Source organism: Mauremys reevesii, linkage group 9 (genome assembly GCF_016161935.1).
Source record: "Mauremys reevesii isolate NIE-2019 linkage group 9, ASM1616193v1, whole genome shotgun sequence".
NCBI lineage: Eukaryota > Metazoa > Chordata > Testudines > Geoemydidae > Mauremys > Mauremys reevesii.
The window spans coordinates 86,014,633-86,037,166 of NC_052631.1; the positions used below are offsets into that span (position 1 = coordinate 86,014,633).

General features: G+C 45.6%; 1 protein-coding gene across 1 annotated transcript in view; it reads left to right on the forward strand.

Annotated features, from left to right (window-relative positions):
* The window catches only part of AMMECR1 (AMMECR nuclear protein 1), a 113,810-nt gene that overhangs the window by 80,246 nt on the left and 11,030 nt on the right, over positions 1-22,534 (forward strand). The window contains exons 4-5 of the mRNA XM_039488655.1: positions 10,087-10,177; positions 12,095-12,191. Of these exons, the coding sequence (XP_039344589.1) occupies positions 10,087-10,177; positions 12,095-12,191 (188 nt within the window). The remainder of the gene's footprint in view (positions 1-10,086; positions 10,178-12,094; positions 12,192-22,534) is intronic.

The following is a 22,534-nucleotide window of genomic DNA, read 5'->3' on the forward strand; positions in this document are numbered from 1 at the left end:
ACAATATATGTTTGGACCACAATTTTTCAAGCATTAATAACTACAGTGGCTTTTTTAAATGAAACTTTACAGGCCAATAATTAAATCAATTTAGTAAATAATTTAAACTGGTTGAGATTTTGTCTAGTCTGCTTGCTACAGTTTAGCATGTTCAGAAACTGTTTTTCATAATGTTTTAAATGCACTCTAATATTGTATTGGCTTCATGCTATCATCTAGTACAGTATAATGTAACGATCATTATCTTCCCAAGTTGAAATATGCATTTCAAGTTTCCAGATAAATATTTTTACATAATGACAAACTGTTTCAAAGGAGCCATTATGTTCTATCAAATAAGCATATTGCTTAAAAATGACCAGAATACATATTTGTTCGAGAGAGGGACTTAAAACCAAATTTCACTTTCTGTATTTTATTGCAAAGTCCTATAGAATTTAATAACAGAAGAAAAAATAGGGTTTGACAGAAATGACTTTGGATAGTAATAAAATATAAATTCCTTTTGATAGAATTTGTAATCCTCCCTATAGAATTAAATAGAGAACTGTATCCCAGTTGTAGAATTCTATACATTGGTTTAAAAATTCTGTAGAAAAATATTCGCTATGAAATTTCTTAAGACACTTCAATAAGGGAAACCATTAGCCTTTTTTGGAAGGGTGGGAAAGGCAAGAGTATTGTCAAATATTTTAATATTATACTTTTAAAGCCTCTAACGTGGTAAGGGAATCAAGAAGTGGCCATAATATAATGAATCTCCTGAAACATGGCAAAATCCTGTAGTTCTTTCTGCCATGCTTTTCAAGTGATGGTGTTATATATAACTATAAATGACGTACAGGCATTCCATATAAAGTAAGAAGTTTATACTGAAATGTTAGTCCTTAAAAGAATGATGTGTCACTGTACATGCCCCTTGCAGTGAGACAGCTTATGTCATCCATGTTTCTTTTAAGGGAACTGCAGTTATGCAATGTCAGTGGCAAAAAGACATTTCAAGATGGCTAGAATATGACCTAAAGAGAGATTCTGGGTCTTCCATCTGGTATAACTGCTCATTTCCAGATCATCCTGAAAAATCATCAGCCTGGTTAGGAGACCTTACTTCTGTAGGTATGCTATTGAGATCTTGTGGGAGCTAATTCAGCAATTTGCTGACAGAAGTCAAAATATTTCAAAATTGCAGATCCAGTCAGCTTGCAGTGCTGTGGTGGTTTAGAGACAAGATCATTTGAAGACGTGGTTCAGGACAGGAGTGCCTCCTATACCCTGAAACAGACTGATAGATCTTCCTTCCACTGATTAATGAATTGTTTTCTCAAACTGAAGAGATCAGTTTTTCAGTTGCAGCAAGCAGTGAGAGATCCTCTTTGCAGCAGAGACTTCAGGCGAGTAAACAGGAGACATGAGTGAATTGACTGCCATTAGCTCCCATATGATTTTTCAAATTGCCACCATTTTCACCTCTTATAAAGGTTTGCACCTTTTTCTATTTACTGTCAAAGGATCACTTCAGTACAGTGGTTCATGAAGACACTTCATAAAATACACAAGGTTTCCATTCACGCATGACTGTATATGATTGCACTGTGCATCAGTAGTTCACACACGTGGTGGTTTGAAATGGATGCTGGGCAGATATGCATTGTCTCCTCATTTCTCTAAACAGAGTCTTCCTCCCACGAGACATCTCTCCACTACCCCTGTCCAGTGACTACTTGTGTGTAGTGTCACAGCCTTTCCATCAAGAAAAGGTCTGAGACAGGCAGTGTCATGAATTCTGGGATATGTTTTTGAATGATAATACTTTAGTAGAGAACGTAAACACCAGAGGGCAAGTGGGGAAGCAGCTCATGGAGGTAAAATACTGTTTAATGCTACTGACATGGAGGCAGTAAGATCTGCACCCTTTCACATCCACCAGTGTATCTGATGGGACTTTCTCCCATTCCATTTCCCCTTGCAGCATCCATCCCCAAAGCAAACTCAGTTTTATTCCTCCCTTTACCCTTCTTACAATCACCTTCCTAATTTCTCTCCCCTTCCACTAAGGTCATCCCCGCCCTGCCCAGACTTCAATTCCCTCTTCTCCAAAATTATTAATTTTTTTGCTCGTTGCTTTTTTGCTCTTGAATTCCTTTATTCATGTCAGAGTTGGAATCTTTAAACTATTTAGCGAGACATTTCCTTACAATACAATGTTCCACAGAGGAAATCAAACACAAAAAAATGTTCTGCTAGGTTACTAAACAATACAGTGGGTTTCAGAATCCTTTTTTTTAAAGGGAATTCTTTGGTTTGCTTAGATCCTAACTAAAAGAAGAGATTCCTATCCATTCTGCATCTCAGGCTACTGAATCCCTTACCCCATGAGAGAGGTTCAGGATGCTGTATCAGGAGCCCCTGGGAGGAAAAAATTAAATCCTGCAAAATGGATAGGACAAGTATGAAATATGCTTAAATGTTTCATGAGGCAAGCTTTGGTACTACAGACTCTGGCTATTTGGGAGTAGATACCTTGTTAATGTGTGAAAGACAAACTAATGTATACGTTTTCTGCATTTCTCTTTTACGAAAATACAGAAGGAAGCAAAAGCTATGCTATCATTTCTCAGTCACTCACACCCAATCACAGATGGGTTTCCCCAGTACTTTTTCCTTTGTCTTTTTTTTCTCCTGTTAAGATAATCTGTGTCTTCTCACCACAAAGTGATTCAGATTCCTTGAGAAAGCTTTGGGATATTGAAACAAGGCTTCCTGACATCAAGAAAAGTCAGGATTCAGACAGCACAGAAAATTAGCCAAGTTTCTTCAGTAGTTCCACGTTAAGCATACCGTCATACAAATTCAGGCTACTTAATGGCCAGTATTTTGTCAGCTTCTGGTTCCTAAAATAATGTGAAATGGTCTTTTATCCTGAATTTGTTGTCCTTCGATGAAATGCTACCAATCTGTAGAAGACTCTTGAGACTGTGGCTGTGGGGTTTGATGATGAGATGAAAGTGAATAGTAATGACAGAGATAGCTTTTCATCAGTCTGTACGAAATTAGATAGTAATTTTAGAATTTCTGGTGAACAGGTGCACCCAGGAAACAGTTTTAAAAAAACAACCACCCAAAATTTAAGCCTGTTTCAGTCAACTTAAGCTAAACTGAAGGAAAAAACAAAACACAACCCCACACTTACACCAGAAGAAGAATGTCCACGCAGAGGTTTTCAGTTGTTAGCTATAGTGGTTTAAATTCACATGTTAGGTTATACTAACGCAATTTCTTGTGTAGTTGTGGGCAGGGTTAGTAGTATGTCAGGAGTGTGTTGGACACCATAATTAGAGCAAGACATTTCCATGAACTCTGTCAGTCCGTTGAATTGGTTATGACACACAATCTATGCATCAATGAGAATTATGTTTACTCTCTGTTGGAGTGCAGTTATTTGTTGGTTGGGTATTGACTCATATTCAGCACATCATCAGTATAATAAAGGCTGTGTTATCCGGCACTTTATCAACCGGAAAGCTCTATTATCCGGCATTTCTGATATCTCCCAATACAAATCTTCAATCTAGTAACGGGGAATAGTATACTGCCCAGGACGTTATGCAATTGCACATTTTGCACTCTACTTTTATGCAAAAGAGGCAGAAGACAAGCAAGCAAGCTGTTATCAGGGATTTATTCAAAAAAGCAGTTTCCAGGATGCGTCATAGGGCTATTACAGATTCAGCCCAATCTACTACACCTTCCACATGTACAATGATAATTGATGTTGATAACGATGACCCTGAGGCACTGCAAGAGCCTTGAAGTGCCTTCTGAATCACCAAAGAAATTTTAAATTATGTTCAGTATAGTTTTAGTGTTAAGTGTATTTTAGTGATCTGTGTGTACACCATACAGTGCCAATAGTGATATGTAGTGTCATAAGATAAAAGTTTCCTATACAGTAGGTTACCTGCATACACCTAAGTGCTTCAAGAAACCAACCGCTCTGCAGTGCAGTACTATGACTGGATTGGTGAATATCTCTGTACTGCACTACTGTATTTTATACTTTATTCATTTTATTATATTCTAATTCTTTGAAAATTTGGTATTCCATTGGTAAAAAAAATATATAACTCTCAGTTAACCAGAATATTTGATTAACCGGCACCCACCATTCTCCCAACATGCCAGATAACAAAGCTTTGACTGTATTTCTGGTTAATTCCTCATGAATATTGTAAACTATAAGTTTTCATGATCACCTCTGTTGCACAGGCAGCAAAGAGTCCTGTGGCACCTTATAGACTAACAGACGTTTTGGAGCATGAGCTTTCGTGGGTGAATATCCACTTCATCGGATGCATGTAGTGGAAATTTCCAGGGGCAGGTATATATATGCAAGCAAAAAGCAGGCTAGAGATAACGAGGTTAGTTCAATCAGGGAGGATGAGGCCCTCTTCTAGCAGTTGAGGTGTGAAAACCAAGGGAGGAGAAACTGATTTTGTAGTTGGCAAGCCATTCACGGTCTTTGTTTAATCCTGAGCTGATGGTGTCAAATTTGCAGATGAACTGAAGCTCAGCAGTTTCTCTTTGGAGTCTGGTCCTGAAGTTTTTTTGCTGCAGGATGGCCACCTTAAGATCTGCTATTGTGTGGCCAGGGAGGTTGAAGTGTTCTCCTACAGGTTTTTGTATATTGCCATTCCTAATGTCTGATTTGTGTCCATTTATCCTTTTCCGTAGAGACTGTCCAGTTTGGCTGATGTACATAGCAGAGGGGCATTGCTGGCATATGATGGTGTATATTACATTGGTGGACGTGCAGGTGATAAACCGGTGATGGTGTGGCTGATCTGGTTAGGTCCTGTGATGGTCTCGCTGGTGTAGATATGTGGGCAGAGTTGGCATCGAGGTTTGTTGCATGGATTGGTTCCTAAGTTAGAGTTATTATGGTGCAGTGTGCAGTTACTGGTGAGAATATGCTTCAGGTTGGCAGGTTGTCTGTGGGCGAGGACTGGCCTGCCACCCAAGGCCTGTGAAAGTGTGGGATCATTGTCCAGGATGGTTTGTAGATCCCTGATGATGCGTTGGAGGGGTTTAAGCTGGGGACTGTATGTGGTAGCCAGTGGAGTCCTGTTGGTTTCTTTCTTGGGTTTGTCTTGCAGTAGGAGGCTTCTGGGTACACGTCTGGCTCTGTTGATCTGTTTCCTTATTTCCTCGTGTGGGTATTGTAGTTTTGAGAATGCTTGGTGGAGATTTTGTAGGTGTTGGTCTCTGTCTGAGGGGTTAGAGCAGATGCGGTTGTACCTCCGTGTTTGGCTGTAGACAATGGATCATGTGGTGTGCCCGGGATGGAAGCTGGAGGCATGAAGGTAGGCATAGCGGTCGGTAGGTTTTCGGTATAGGGTGGTGGTGATGTGACCATCACTTATTTGCACCGTGGTGTCTAGGAAGTGGACCTCCCGTGTAGATTGGTTCAGGCTGAGGTTGATGGAGGGGTGGAAGCTGTTGAAATCATGGTGGAATTTTTCCAGAGTCTCCTTCCCATGGGTCCAGATGATGAAGATGTCATCAATGTAGCGTAGGTAGAGAAGGGGTGTGAGTGGACAAGAGCTGAGGAAGCGTTGTTCCAGGTCAGCCATAAAAATGTTGGCATATTGTGGGGCCATGCGGGTGCCCATAGCGGTGCCACTGATCTGGAGATATATATTGTCATCAAATTTGAGATAGGTATGTGTGAGGATAAAGGCACAGAGCTCAGCAACCAGTTGTGCTGTGGCATCATCAGGGATACTGTTCCTGACAGCTTATATTCCATCTGTGTGTGGGATGTTTGTGTAGAGAGCCTCTACATCCATGGTGGCTAGGATGGTGTTTTCTGGAAGGTCACCAATGCATTGTAGTTTCCTCAGGAAATCAGTAGTGTCACGGAGATAGCTGGGAGTGCTGGTGGCATAGGGTCTGAGTAGAGAGTCCACATATCCAGACAGTCCTTCAGTGAGAGTGCCCGAGATGATGGGGTGTCCAGGATTTCCAGGTTTGTGGATCTTGGGTAGTAGATAGAATAACCGTGGTTGGGGCTCTAAGGGTATGTTGGTTTGTTCCGGTGTTAGTGTAGGGAGTGTCCTGAGTAGATGGTGCAGTTTCTTAGTGTATTCCTCAGTGGGATTTGAGGGAAGTGGCCTGTAGAATTTGGTATTGGAGAGTTGTCTGGCGGCCTCCTTTTGGTAGTCAGATCTGTTCATGACAACAACAGCACCTCCTTTATCAGCCTCTTTGATTATAATGTCAGGATGGTTTCTGAGGCTGTGGATGGCATTGCGTTCTGCACGACTTAGGTTATGAGGCAAGCGATGTTGTTTTTCCACAATTTCTGCCTGTGCATGTTAGCGGAAGCATTCAATGTATAGGTCCAGACTGTCATTTCGACCCTCAGGAGGAGTCCATGTGGAGTTTTTCTTCTTGTGCTGTTGGAGGGAGGGTAACTGTGTATCAGTGAGCTGTTCAGTGTTATCCTGAAAGTATTCTTTGAGTCGGAGACGGCGAAAGTAGGCTTCTAGATCGCCGCAGAACTGTATCATGTTAGTGGGGGTGGCAGGGCAGAAGGAGAGTCCCCGAGATAGGACAGGCTTTTCTTCTGGGCTGAGTGTGTGGTTGGATAGATTGACGATATTGCTGGGTGGGTTAGGGGTACCACGGTTGTGGCCCTATGTGTCAGGTAGGAGTTTAGACAGCTTACAGTCCTTTCTCCTTTGTAGAGAGGTGAAGTGAGTAATGTAGATTCGTGTCTTATTTTAGTGAAGTCCGTTTGTATGGAAGTTTGGTTATTTATGAGAGTCTCCAGGTTGGAGAGCTCTTTTTTGATGTTTTCCTGTTTGCTGTATAGGAGGCTGATCAGGTGGTTCCTCAGTTTCTTTGATAGAGTATGGCATAATCTCTCACTGTGGTCTGTGTAGTATGTAGATAGCAGTGGATTTGGATATCATCACAGGAAGGTGGACCTTTTATATATTCCACAAAATTTTAAAATTTGATTTTGAAGACATGCTAAAAATAAAACATATTTTACAAAATACCTTGAGTAATTGAATATATACACCTCTACCCTGATATAACACGAATTTGGATATAATGCGGTAAAGCAGCGCTCTGCGGGGGCAGAGCTGTGCACTCCGGCAGATCAAAGCAAGTTCAATATAACACGGTTTTACCTATAACGCGGGAAGATTTTTTGGCTCCCGAGGACAGCACTATATCGGGGTAGAGGTGTACCAACATAAATACTATTTCTGTTCATCTAGATTCTAATCCCACTGCTCTCCTTATCTGTTCTTAGGATCCATAAAGGTATTGTCATTTATGAATTAAAACAAGGAGAATGTCAATAGCCTTCTAATCAGGGGTGGCTCCAGGCCCCAGCACGCCAAGCGTGTGCTTGGGGCGGAATGCCGCGGGGGGCGCTCTGCCGGTCGCCGGAAGGGCGGCAGGCAGGGCTCCGGTGGACCTCCCACAGGTGTGCCTGCGGAGGGTCTGCTGGTCCCGCGGCTTCGGTGGAGCATCCGCAGGCACGCCTGTGGGAGGTCCACCGGAGCCGCTGGACCAGCGACCGGCAGAGCGCCCCCCGCAGCATGCTGCCCTGCTTGGGGCGGCGAAATGTCTAGAGCCGCCCCTGCTTCTAACTTACTATTATAAAGCAGGCAAGAAGAGTGATGAGGGTGCATATATGTTATCACAGCACAACCAATACCCTGGGTGACTGCTCTGTAAGTTGCCTAATAGAAGCTGCATGGAAATAGGTAGATTAATAATAATAGCCTAAAAATTACCACACACAGAGGCTAAATACAATATTTTTGTACAAATTGGAAATAGGAAAAGTTAAAACAAAGTTACAGTTTAAAATGGAATCCATGGTCATGTTCTATGTGCCTTAGGCTACATAACTTCGACAGGCTCATGTAGTTACACTTGTCTGTCCTCCCCTTTCTACCTCCAATTGCTTGCTAAACCCTCTTGTTGAGCCTTTTCTTAAATTGGATTGTAAGCTGTTCATGGCAGTCAACAAACCGTACTGGATTTGCATGTTGTCTAGAACAATGGGACCCCAATCCCGATCTACATGCTGTAATAAAAAGAGATTTCAAAGGAGTTGCAGTTGTTGTGTTTTAGGACTGATAGATGTTTTTTCAGTTTCTGGTATGTAGGAAAATTTTAAACTGGTAGTGTTTGTATGTAAACATAAATGTTTTGGTCAGGATACATTTTGGGTTTTATCTTGGCAATTAGTCAATCTGTAATTACTTTTCTGCTCTAATCAATTTGTCTTGCAAATTTGCTCTGAAAAAGAGGCAAATTGCTACGCTAATAAAAGGGGGCACCTGAGCTTCACATGGATGGACCATGTTGATGTGCATCACTTTGTATTAGTGTGAAGTTTCCCATCATTCAGATGTGGTTTTACAGTTTGCATAAAGTTACTAGTTGGTTTCCTTGACCCTAGAATATATTAGGCAATATCTGCTTAAACTTTTCATTCCCAAATTTCCATTTGCCATAATAGAACTGTCTGGTTCAGAATTACACCTTCAAAGAGTACATATTTGGCTTCTAAAACAAAGTTACACCTGCTTACTTGATAGTTTAGGTTCAGAAATGTAAGAGAGATTAATTGAGACCAATTGATATGAAGGAGATTAGAGATGAAACTTTTCTGAATGAAGATGTGAATCAAATCAGAAAAGTTTCATCATATTTAAGACATTGTGCGTTGATAAAGAGGAGGAGGATTTGCAAGTCAAGATCACCAGAGTAATCTCCCTCCCCTCACCCCACACTCATAGCCACATCAAGATGCTAGAGCAAAAATAACTTTGTATAATATTTACCTTGAAATATCTGTGTGTTAATTGGACAGTTGGCCCTGGGAAGCCTGTGTGCTCCATTATATTAATCCTTGGTTTTGAATTTGGTTGCCATGGTTCTAGAGTAAGTCTTCATTCTAAAAATCTTTCTCTTCTTTTTGTTGAAATCAAATTAGTTTGTGCCAAAAAACAGGTATCCAAACCAAATAACACTATAAGCTTTTAAACACACAATACTCCTGTTTCCACCTGCACCTGAGAACTTCCAAATTTAAGGAGCACAGGAATAAAAATCTGAGGCTACTAACATTTTATGTTTACATTTGTGTAACTGAAAACTGTTGATTAAATTTTGGTAAGAAATTTCACTCCCAGCTGGAGGCCTCTTACGACAAACTGATCAAGAGCATGTGTTTACAGCAGAATTATTGTACCCTTGAAAATAGGGAAGTGCTGTGTACACACGCATTACTTTTGCAAACAATGCCTCGAAAGGGCACCAGCCTACTTCTTCTAGGAATTTGGAACATCTCATGAAAGTTGCATGTCACTCCTTTCTGTCAGCAATGTTGGTTTCTTCATTGTAGGCAGTAGACCTTACACTAGAAAACAGTCTTGCTATATATGGAAATATGAATTTGAAGTTGATGAGCTTCCCAAAGCTTTGAAATACCTTTCCTTCCTGTACCCTTCTTCATACATTAGTGGAAATTTCATGAACTGGAAGGCTCAAGGGATTGGTAATAGCTCAAACCTTTCACCATTAGGTTGCCAGTTCAGACAAGATCCCGGTTGTTAATGGCCACAGGTCATTGGACCAGCTGGTTGCCTGTGAAATAGAACTGGTGATCTTGGTTCACCCTCTGGTGGACAGGTGTTCACATCCCATTAATAACACCCCCGTTGGCAGGATCAAAAGAGAGGTTAAGCACTGAATGGGCATGGAGACCAAACTACTCTCACCTCAAACAGTGTTCCCTTCAGGTCAGAGATGAAGTACTTCAGTGGGGCATTGTAGGGCATGCTTGCACTGCCACTGCCCTGGCCAGGCTGTCAGTTGGACGCCATTAAAAAGGGCTAAATTCACTTCAGAATTACCTTGAAAATGTTTTTTTTTTTTTTTAAATCTAAAATTGGGTAAACCTTTCTTTAAAATGCTCACATCTTGGGATTTTTCACGTTAGAAATTTCTTGTATTATTTTTAAATGTACTAATAAAACTGCCAATTTCTTTCAGGTGGGTGTACATGGCATTAGAATAGAATTCATCAATGAAAAAGGATCAAAACGCACCGCCACCTACTTACCGGAGGTTGCAAAGGAGCAAGGTCATTGTTGCACTTTATTTCATATGATCTGGTGAAGAATTTAAATATACATATAAATCTAAAATGCAATATTTGACCTTGCACTGATGTCAGATGATGGAGCAATACTTAACTGTAAGGAATGACTCTTATAAATGCCACTTACATGCCTGTATAAAATCAATCCCTTTATTGGGAAGATTTCAATAAATTGTAGCAGTTTGTTAAGAAAGTCAGAAATAAAGAGTAAAGTAGCAGCAATATGCAAAATACAAGATGTTGGGGGTGGTACAGTGCTAATTAAAAGCTGCCATTTTTCATACACCCAACTTGCTACAATCAGTGAAATGCAAAACCCGTTTAACTTAGTGATGGGATGACTGCTCATGGATCTTAACAGTGGAGTTATTTCTCAACCTGCAATACTGAAGTTTTTCCTCTTGTTAGGCTCTCACTGCCGTCACTTAATCCTCTTTAAGAGCTTTGGCTTCCCATTGTTTCTTGGGTGGGTAGAAGGGAGTTGGTTTCATACTGAATGTCCCAAAATACTTTTGTAAATGAAAGTGTGTCCCTTTTAAAAGAGGCACAGACTTATAAGTTCATCATTTGGAAGAACAAAATACACTAGTTCTGTTTAATACCAGTATGTGGTGCTGATCCGCTAACTACTTACTAATGTTTTCTCTTCTAGCCGTGACTCAGGGTTTTTGTTTTTTTTTTCATTTTTGCATTGTTTTTGCCTCCTTATGTTTGGATTTGTTGTGTTAAGAGATAAAGAAAAACCTGCACTAAGGATCACCTTGAATATACAACTCCCTGACTACAAGTGACCACTTAAAATTATCCCTAAGATTCCTAGTACAATTTTGTTTGTTCTGTACTTATAGATCTGCATCTTTCAGGAAAAAGTGTTTTTTGCTGAGCCCTTACATGGTCACTTAAGACAGCTCATACTATATTTATAAAGTGTAATTGTTATGTGAACTTCTTTAGTCAAAATTTGTATATATATAATTTTGGGTTCTTTGAAAAAACTGGTTTTTATACATGTGGTTTATTAAACAGAAAAAAGCAAAATTATATATTTAGTCTTGTTAGACACCTTTCTGAATAATCTAAGCAATTGTGTACTTCTGAAATACATCAAACAGTTTTATCAATAAAATTATAATTTTCTACATATTATTGAGATACCATGTATTCAAAATTTGATCTTTATATATTTCTTAAAAATAGTGTAAAAGACTTGTTGGAGAACCATAATTAACCTAAGCTATTTGTGGATTAATACTCCAAAAATATATAAGCCAACCACCAGCAAATTGTTTAATGTTGTAATTCTGAAAATGGAAGAATCGCTGTTAACTTTAACAGTGGCACTTACAGAAAGATCTGTGAGATCCTATACCGTTAGGTGATGAGGCATGGGATTTTTCTGTCCTCTACCTGCGCCCCTTAAAGCACACTTTGAGCCAGTTAAAATTGCTTACATGCAATATTTCCAATAGAAACTTGATTTTCAAGTGGTTCTATGTATTTTATTTCAATATGATTTAAAGGGTTACTGTGATACGTGACGTTGCCATAGTAGGATGAAGTCCTCGTTTTCTTTTACAGCCTTTAGATTTTGGAAGGATATAATTTTTGTTTCTCCATATCCAGAAAGCATGGCTGTATTGGATCTACTTTTAAACTATGTGCAAGATCTTTGCCTTGCACAATAAACTTACTTTGATGTAGGAATAATCCTGTATATAGTACTTCCTGCAGGAGGCTGTTCTTAGGAACACAGGAATTTACATGTTATAGATCTATGGGAATCTTTATAATGGACTTTAGCAGAGTAGATGCAAAAATATAACGTGAAGTAATATTTTAATGTAAAGTCTGTTTAATTACATGCTCTTTGCTGATATTTATTCTGATAAAACTCAACAGGATGGGACCACATTCAGACCATAGATTCCTTATTGAGGAAAGGAGGCTACAAAGCTCCAATTACTAATGAGTTCAGGAAAACCATAAAACTGACCAGGTATGTATTAGGGGCTACATTACAGATACGTTTTGTTATTTCAATATTTCCCCAGTTTGTTTATTTTCTGCAGACATCTGCTAAAATATTGATGGTAAAGTCTTCCTTCATAGTAACAGATGTAACAATATCTTTCCTTCTGCAACAGCGGTCCTTTCTTCTTTTGGTGTGTGTCTGTAACTTCCATTAATAGTCACAGGAGTTCACAACACTCAGCAAGGGAAGAATGAGCTGCTGTTTAATGTATATCTTTCCAAGGGTCCTCTGTATATTTTGTTTCTTCTTCGAGTGATTGCTCATATCCATTCCAGTTAGGTGTGCGCGCGCCGCGTGCACGTTCGTCGGAAGATTTTTACCCTAGCAACCCCAGTGGGTCGGCTGAGCACCCCCTGGAGTGGCGCCATAACGGCACTGCATATATACCTCAGCCGACCCACCCGACCCTCAGTTCCTTCTTACCGCCCGTGTCGGTCGTTGGAACAGTGGAGTGCAGCTTGCCTGTCCTCCGCTTCCCTAGCTTCCTCATAGTTCTTCTCTCTAAGAAATTGTACATAGTTGATATCTTCGTTGTAGGTTTTCTTGGTTTTGATAGTTTAATCAGTTTACTGTTAGATAGTTAGCGGGTTCGGGGATTAGCCCCCACCTGCACCCGGGACCAGAGCGTATGCCCGGCTCCCCGGGTTTCAAGCCGTGTTCGGCCTGCCGCAGGCCTATGCCTACAGGGGATCCTCATAGCTCCTGTTTGAAGTGCCTGGGAGAGTCGCACTTGTCTTCTAAGTGCCCAATTTGCAAGGCTTTCAAGCCTCGCACAAAGAGGGAAAGAGACAACTCCTCATGGAGGCAGCTTTAACCCCTCTGGCAGCGGCACCGCCCGCTGTCCCTCTGGACTCTCGCAGCGCCGCCACGGCGCCGGGCCACTCTACCGTGCAACCGAAGGTGCCATCAGCACCGAAACCTGCCCAGAGACGCTCTCTCTCGCTAAAGGCGAAGAAGGGGAAGGCCGCTGCCTCTTCGGCACTGCCTGCTCCGAAGCACCAGAGTGCGGACCGCCCGGCACCGAAACCTGCCGCGGCACTGGTTCCTCCGCCGCAGACGCTTCTGCCAGCACCGGCGACTCCGGCCCCTCAGAGGCCGTCGAGCCCGGCACCTGTGACCTCCCCGGCTCCGGCCGCGGTAGAGATGCCACTGCCGTCGACTCCGGAGACCTTCGAGGCGGCGCGGGACCTCATCGCATTGACAGACCCGGCTGTGCCGCCACCCCCAGTGCCGCCGGTGCGGGCGCCCCGTTCCATGGGCAAGCCGTCGATGCTCAAGCCGCCTGCCGGCACCGAATCCGACCGGCACCGTTCCCGTTCTCGCCAGCGCTCACGCTCTCGACGCCGATCTCGATCTGGGCGCCGATCGCAACGCCGCTCACAGTCCCGGCACCGGTCATTCTCCCGCTCTCCAACTCGTCATTCCCGGCACCGTTCAGGATCTCGGTACTGCTACGGCCACCGCTATTCGCGAAGCCGCTCCCGGCACCGAACATGGAGATCCCGGTCGACCTCCCGGCACCGTGCCGGTCGCAGGTCCCGTTCTCGCTCCCGCTCTTGCTATCGGGATGCCTCCCAGCACTGGTCGCCGCAGAGGCGGGAAATGCGATCCGTGGGCACTTTGGCACAAGGGTTATCTGCTCTGCCCTGGCCCTCCCGGCACGCCTCGGGCTCTTCACACGCCGACAGTTACTACGTCGACGAACATGACCCTCAGGTCCCTTCGGGAGTTTTTCAGCAGTCCCATTATGCGTACCAGGACCCTCATCACTGGGGTTATTGGACCCCTTGGGCCTACCACCAAGCCCAAGGTGCTCCTGTGCCTACCACGCGCACCGTACCACACGAGTCCCGCATCCCGGAGGCTACAATAAGCCGCCCCTCAGTTGACACTGAGGTACCATCGTGTGCGGAGGAAGGTAATCAGCCTGCCCAGGAACCTCTGGAAGAGGAACCTTCCCAGGTCCCAAACGCTGACCGGGACACCATCATGCCCAGGATTTCTTCTTCTTCCTCTTCCCCGGATGAGGCGGTGGCGGGGTCGTCGTCTGCAGGTCCCCCACCAATTGACTTACGGGCACACCAAGAGCTCCTTCGCAGGGTGGCACTGCGAATGGACCTGCAGGCGGAGGAGGTATCGGAAGTGGACGATCCGATGGTGACCATTTTGTCAGCAGACGCCCCTACCCGCATAGCCCTGCCCTTCATTAAGACTATCCAGGCGACTGCTGAAAACCTATGGCAGACTCCGTCCTCTATTGCGCCCACAGCAAGGGGTGTGGAACGCAAGTACATGGTCCCTTCCAAGGGATATGAATATCTGTATGTACACCCTATCCCCTCGTCGTTGGTGGTGCAGTCTGTCAACAATAAAGAGCGTCACGGCCAGCAAGGCCCGGCTCCTAAATCAAAGGACGCCAGACGAATGGACTTGATTGGTCGCAAGGTCTACTCTGCTGATGCCCTGCAGATCCGAGTGGCTAACCAGCAGGCCTTGCTAAGCCGTTACGGGCATGACACTTGGGCTGAGGTAGAGAAGTACAAAGAGCTCCTACCTCAGGATTCCCGACAGGAGTTCGCGGCCTTTGTAGAGGAAGGTAAAAAGGTAGCGCGCACCTCGTTACAAGCCTCCTTCGACGCAGCTGACTCGGGGGCACGTACTATAGCCTCGGGCGTTACCATGCGCCGGATCTCTTGGCTCCAGAGTTCGACGCTCCCTCCTGAAGTTCAGTACACCATTCAGGACCTTCCTTTTGATTCCAAGGCTCTCTTCTCCGAAAAGACGGACTCCTGACTCCAGAACCTAAAAGACAACAGGGTCATCATCCGTACTTTAGGGATGCATACCCCTGCTACCCAGAGGCGTCCGTTCCGCCCCCAGTTTAACCGCCCTTACTATATGCCTCGCTACAGGCAGGACTCTGGTCGGCGACGGGGTCGCGGGGGACGTAGACGACAGCCTGGCAACCAACCGTCCCAGGGGCGAACCCCCTCTAAACCACCAGGGCCTAAAACATCCTTTTGAAGATACGCCCGGGGATGGCATACCAGATCTTTCTCCAGATCCTTCCCTGCCTTTTTCCAACCGCCTTTCCTATTTCCTCCCGGCGTGGGCCCGGCTGACCACCGATGCCTGGGTCCTGCGCACCGTGGAATGTGGTTACCAGCTACAATTCGTTTCATCCCCACCTTCCCACCCTCCTTCCCAGTCCCTCTTCAGGGACCCCTCTCACGAGCAACTCCTCTTACAAGAGGTGCATTCGCTCCTGGCCATCGGAGCGGTCGAGAAGGTTCCGGAGAGGGAGAGGGGCAAGGGGTTTTACTCCCGTTATTTTTTGATCCCCAAGTCCAAAGGGGGCCTCCGACCCATCCTCGACCTGCGGGACCTCAACACATACATGCTGAAGTTGAAGTTCCGCATGGTATCCCTCGGGACGATTATCCCTACTTTGGATCCAGGAGACTGGTATGCCGCCCTCGATATGAAGGACGCTTATTTTCATATCGCCATCTTTCCACCGCACAGACGCTTCCTCCGCTTCACGATCGCTCACCTTCACTTCCAGTTTGCAGTCCTCCCCTTCGGCCTATCCACGGCTCCAAGGGTGTTCATGAAGTGCATGGCCGTTGTCGCCACCCACCTCCGTCGGCGTGGCATCTGCGTTTTTCCCTACCTGGACGACTGGCTCATCAGGGGGGAATCGCAGGCCTCGGTCCAGCAACAAGTCACAGTAATCAAAGACTTTATTGGCGCGACCCTGGACTCATCTCTGGCCAGAGCCTACCTTCCTCAGCTACGGTTCCAGGCCCTTACACAGCTAATCCACGCCCTTCAGGCCTCTCGTATGACCTCGGCCCGTGCTTGTCTCCGCCTCCTCGGTCATATGGCAGCTTGCACACACGTAACTCCATTTACCAGGCTCCGCCTCCGCCCACTCCAGCTGTGGCTCCACTCCAGATACCGTCCGCACAGGGACCCTCTGGATACCCTACTCACCATTCCAGCGGGTGTCCTTCAATCCCTGGATTGGTGGCTGACCCCTTCCCACGTATGCGCGGGGGTCCCATTCCATGCTCCTCAACCTTCCCTTTCCCTGACAACGGACGCCTTGTCCCTCGGATGGGGAGCCCATCTTGGCGATCTTCGTACTCAAGGCCTTTGGTCGGTGCAGGAATTGAATATGCACATCAACGTCAGGGAGCTCCGGGCAGTGCGCCTGGCATGCCAGGCGTTCCGAACTCACCTCTACGGCCGTTGTGTCTCAGTCTTTACGGACAACACAACGGCCATGTACTATATCAACAAGCAAGGCGGGACCCGCTCTTCCCCCCTCTGCCACAAGGCAATACTACTCTGGGAATTCTGCATAGCCCACTCGATACATCTGGTGGCGTCTTTCCTTCCCGGCGTCAAGAACACCATCGCGGCTCGCCTGAGCAGGTCCTTTCTCTGCCACGAGTGGTCGCTGAGAGCAGACATCGCTCATGCCATTTTCCAGCAGTGGGGATTTCCCCATGTAGACCTGTTTGCATCCCGATTGAACCGCAAATGCCAGGAGTTTTGCTCCTTTCAAGGCCTGTCACCGGGCTCTCTGTCAGACGCGTTTCTCCTTCCATGGACTCGTCATCTGTTCTACGCCTTTCCTCCGTTCCCCCTCATACACAGAGTCCTGCTGAAACTCCGACGGGACAAGACACGTCTCATCTTAATTGCGCCAGCGTGGCCCAGGCAACACTGGTTCACCACGCTGCTCCATCTGTCGGTAGCTGGCCCAATTCCTCTGCCGCTTCACCCGGATCTTATAACACAAGATCACGGCACTCTCCGTCACCCAGACCTGACGGCCCTCCACCTCACGGCGTGGCTCCTGCGTGGCTAGACCAGTCGGAATTGCGCTGCTCTGCCCCCGTGCAGCACGTTTTATTGAGCAGCAGAAAGCCTTCCACTCGTTCTACCTACCTGGCCAAGTGGAAGCGCTTCGCTTGCTGGGCTCAAGCGCGCGACGCTATTCCTTCCGAGCTTCCGCTTCCAATGGTCCTTGACTATCTCTGGTCGCTAAAACAGCAAGGCCTTGCACTGTCCTCTATAAAGGTGCACTTAGCGGCCATCTCCGCTTTCCACCCCGGTGAGGGAGGATACACGCTGTTCTCTCATCCGCTGACTACCCGTTTTAGAAAGGGCCTTGACCGTCTCTGCCCCCAGGTGCGCCACCCGATTCCCACCTGGGACCTCAATCTCGTCCTCAGCAGGGTCATGTCCCCACCCTTTGAGCCGCTGGCCACCTGTTCCTTGCTGTACCTGTCATGGAAGACGGTTTTTCTAGTGGCTATCACATCAGCCAGACGGGTCTCCGAGCTCAAAGCGCTCATGGTGGACCCACCGTATACCGTTTTTCATAAGGACAAGGTGCAACTACGTCCACATCTGGCATTTCTCCCGAAGGTAGTGTCCGCGTTCCACAATAACCAGGACATCTTCCTTCCAGTTTTCTTTCCAAAGCCTCACGCATCCTCGCGAGAGCAACGACTTCACTCCCTTGATGTTCGTAGGGCGTTGGCTTTCTATGTTGATCGGACAAGACCGTTCCGCAAATCCCCGCAACTGTTTGTGGCAATTGCAGACCGGATGCGAGGTCTTCCTGTCTCGTCGCAGCGAATCTCCTCCTGGCTCACAGAGTGCATATGCACCTGTTATAGCTTGGCCAATGTCCCTTTGGGCCATCTCACCGCCCACTCTACCAGGGCCCAGGCGTCCTCCGCTGCCTTTCTGGCGCAAGTACCGATACAAGAGATATGCCGAGCGGCGACCTGGTCGTCCGTTCATACTTTCGCCTCGCACTATGCCCTGGTCCAACAGTCGAGAGATGACGCAGCCTTTGGCTCTGCGGTCCTGCATTCCGCCACGTCTCACTCCGACCCCACCGCCTAGGTAAGGCTTGGGAGTCACCTAACTGGAATGGATATGAGCAATCAATCGAAGAAGAAAAAACGGTTACTTACCTTTGTAACTGTTGTTCTTCGAGATGTGTTGCTCATATCCATTCCACACCCACCCTCCTTCCCCACTGTCGGAGTAGCCGGCAAGAAGGAACTGAGGGTCGGGTGGGTCGGCTGAGGTATATATGCAGTGCCGTTATGGCGCCACTCCAGGGGGCGCTCAGCCGACCCACTGGGGTTGCTAGGGTAAAAATCTTCCGACGAACGTGCACGCGGCGCGCGCACACCTAACTGGAATGGATATGAGCAACACATCTCTAAGAACAACAGTTACAAAGGTAAGTAACCGTTTTTTCATGCTGCTGCTTAAAGATTGCAACTTGGAAAAATGATAAGGGTGTGGTAGCTCTTACTTTCCAAAGTTAGTGCACTGGGTGTAACAGATATCCCCTCTAGGGTTCGAGAGAGATTAGGAACTCTCACCATTCAAATTCTAAAGTTCAGCTTGTGCAGGTGCTTCATATGTCCCTGCTAGGAAACTACATTACCCTCCCAACCTTTCTGAAAGAAAGGTGATACATTACATAACATTACCCCTACAGCTGGGTTAATCAGGCTGACAGTCCCTATGTTGTTGGGCTGGGGATGTCACTCCCTCCACACAAACCAGGCAGTGTTTGTTGATTTTTAGTGCTTTGAGATTATCTTCTCATTTGTAGAGGACACACTGTCAACTGGATGATGTAGAAATGTGGTTTTATAGGGGCAGTTCTGCATGCACCTAGAGAGGTACGTTGTTATCAACTTGAAAAATAAATAAATTACAAAATTGAGAGATTGCAGATTATCTACTAAGAGTCAGAGAAAAAAGAATTAAAAGTAAGTCATTTTCACTTCTCCAAAGGTACCATTGGTAATAGTTAACCATTCCTGGATATGGGAACACTCTAGAAAGATTTTTCCTTGGTGACAATTACTTCATTTTAGACACTTAATTCCCTTCAAGCCTCAGTGACTGGGCCCACTTATACAAACCGGTTTAAGGATAAGGTGGTGCTACACACTTGCCCTAAATTCTTTCCAAAGGTGGTAGTGACGTTCTACCTCAGTCAACCATCATGCTGTCAATACTCTTCTCAAGCCATTATGTCTATTCAAATAAGACCTTTCTCTATAAGTTCATCATCAACGGGCCATGAGGCTATAGTAAAATAAGGTCTTCTAAAGTTCATTTGGCATATTTTGCTTCATTTGGCACTAATACCCCAGGACATGTTGTTCCCAAAAGAACCATGGAGAAGAATCTCTCATTACTACTCCTTTGCAGAACTAAAACTTAAAGATCCTGTTAAGGCACAACAAGAGTAAGATATGCATCCTTAGCAAGCCACTGATCCCTTTCTGTCTGAAATTTTCAGGGTAGCCACGTGGTATATATATTAGAAGGAACAGAACGTAGGATCTTCAGCACCAAAGGATGCTGTAGCACTGAATTAAGTGTCAGGCAGCATGGTTTCTGAGAACAGCCACTATAGAAAGTCATGATTACCCACACTAGACCAATATATTATACAAAGCATTATCGCTTGGGCTCAGTCTTTGAGCAAAAGTCAAATTTGGTCTATCTGTGTTACAGAACCTGTTTCTCTACTAAAACTGCATGAAATTTCCTGCCTCCTACTGAACGCTTAATTTATTTTTGGACTGTCCCCATAGATTACAAATTTGTTATGAAGTATCTTGGACACTTTAAAAGGAAAGACAGGTTTGGGCGGGTTTTAATTCTCTTTTCTCATAGTTTGTGTGTCTCATTCCTATTTGGATTCTCCCTTCTGAATGCAGGTAGGGGCAGAACCAGACTTGTCACTCAGATTCATAACAAAAGCGAGTCCTCTGTAGAAAGTTCCAGATGTCATTACTCCAACAGTGATACCAGTACAGTGACTGCTAAATATAGAATTACTTCCCTCATCTTTTTGTAGACAGACACTTTTTTTCATTTATTTCAGTATAGCAATATGAGAGAGAAAGAGATGTAGGAATACTTGTCCCATGTATATCACCCCAAGTACTGAAACTAGGAGAAAAGAAACTAACAGGCAGGACAAAATGTCTGTCCTTTATTTTCATGTGTGACAATCCAAAGTAGAAGTAAGATCTCAGTATCTCAGATCTGGCCATGTGCCCCTTTGCTGGCTACCCATTGGACTGTTGTGTCTCTGCATCCCTGTGTGTTTTAAGCCTCTGGAGCCTGAATGAAGTCTAGCCACTGCTCCAGTCCTCAGCTCCCTAGGTATACTGTTGAGATGCTAACCTTTTTTCTGGCACCCTCTTCTGAAAGCAGGAACCCGCTGTCAAGCTACCTAGCCTCTGAGCGCTGTGCTAACCCTTCAGACTCTCCTGTGCTTAAACACACCCTCTCGTAGAACTTCACCCTAAAGGAGTGAAGTTTCTGATTACAGTTTAGTTCTCGAAGAACTGTAGTTCCTGTTTGAGTGATTGCACATATGCATTGCACCGTAAGTCTGTAAGCGCCCCGAGCACAGTCACCAGAAATTTTTCCCTCAGTAGTACCCATCAGGGCAGTTCAAGTGCCCTCTGATGCCATGCACCTATAGTTCCAATATAATTCACCCAGCTGACCCCACATCCCTTCAATTCCTTCTTACCGCCCATGATGGATAGCAGTTCCGGTGACCTTCTTTTTGGCAAGCTGTCTCAGTGGTCTTCTTTTTCTTATATTTGTATAGTTAGTTGTAATTAGTTTTAGTTAAGTTCTGTAATTTGGTGATTTAGCAGAGTTTTGGTCCGTTCTCTGGTGCTGAGGCATGTCTCAGTCACCAGGCTTTGAGCCCTGTGCCTCTTGCAACAAGGCTATGCTCCTGACCTACCTACACTCAAGCTGCAAGTGCCTAGGAGAAGTTCACGTTGGGGACTGTTGCCAGATCTGCAGAGACTTTAAACCTCACACAAAGAAGGATCGGGAGGCCAGGCTGAAGTTTTTGCTCATGGAGCCACACTGAGACCGCCATCTGAGCCAGGTTGGTGAGTCTCAGCACTGAATGCCTCGGTGTTGGTAAAGAGTGCTTCTCCTGCCATACCTGAGTCCTGGCACCAATCACCAACGAGGATGGCCAGGCATGGGGACCAGAGTAGAGTTAGATCTAAACCAGGCCACTCCTCTGGCTCAGTACTGCAGAAGTCAGCACTGTTGACTCTGGCACTTACGCAGGCACCTTCAGTTCCAGTACCGGATGAGCCATTTACATCTGCAACACAGTGCAGTACCAACACTATATGGGTACCAACCATGCTGGAGGGCACCACCATCTCATCTGGCAGCACCCAGTCTTGACTCCCGTACCGAGGTCAGTACCAAACTACAGGAGCTAGCTTAACAAGATCCTGCCGAGCCAAAAGAGTATCCACAGCTGATGCTGGCCTCCTCCTCCGCTGACAAGGCAGTCTTAGGAACAGGCGTGTCAGCTCCCCTGATGACTATAAGGCTCACCAAGACTTGTTGAAGAGGGTGGCCTTAAATTTGGACATACAGGTGAAGGTAGTGAAGGAGTCCTCCCATAGCCTACTTGACATTTTAGCTGCGCCAGGCCCATCAAAATTAGCCCTGCCTCTCAGTGAGGCCATTATGGACCCCTGCATCACTTCCCCCCATGTCAAAAAGGGCTGAGCAAAAATACTTTGTTCCTTCCCAGGGTTATGAGCACTTGTACACCCATCTTCCCCTCCCTTCCACCACGGGATCCCTGTTGGTATCCGCTGCCAATGAAGGAGTAAGACAGGATCATCAGTGATCAGATGTCCCAATTTTATAGGGACAGCCCCACTATATAGGTGCCTATTACCTCCCCTCCCCGCATCCCAATTTTTCACACTTTCTATCTGGTCACCCTATCAGGGTGCAACCCCAAAATCAAAGGACTCAAAAAACTGGATTTGTTTGGTAGGAAAGTTTATTCTACTAGGGGGGGTTATAACTCAGAACTGCAAACCAGCAGGCGCTGCTGGGCAGGTATGAATTTAACACGTAAGACCCCATGTGGAAGTTCAAGGGCTTGGTCCCACAAGAGGTTAGGCAAGAGTACTCCTCGCTGGTGAAAAAGGGAAAATTAGTGGCAAGTGCCTCGTTACAAGCCGCTTTGGATGTGGCTGGCTCGGTAGCCAGGTCCATGGCTTTGGCAGTGGACATGTGCAGGAATTCATGACTACTGTCCTTGGGACTCCCACAGGAGGTCTAGCAAACCCTGCAGGATGTACTTTTTGAAGCTTCATGGATTAAAAGACTCCAGCGGAATGCTTAAGTCCCTTGGACTATATACATCAGCACCTTCAAGGAAGCACTATAGGCCCCAA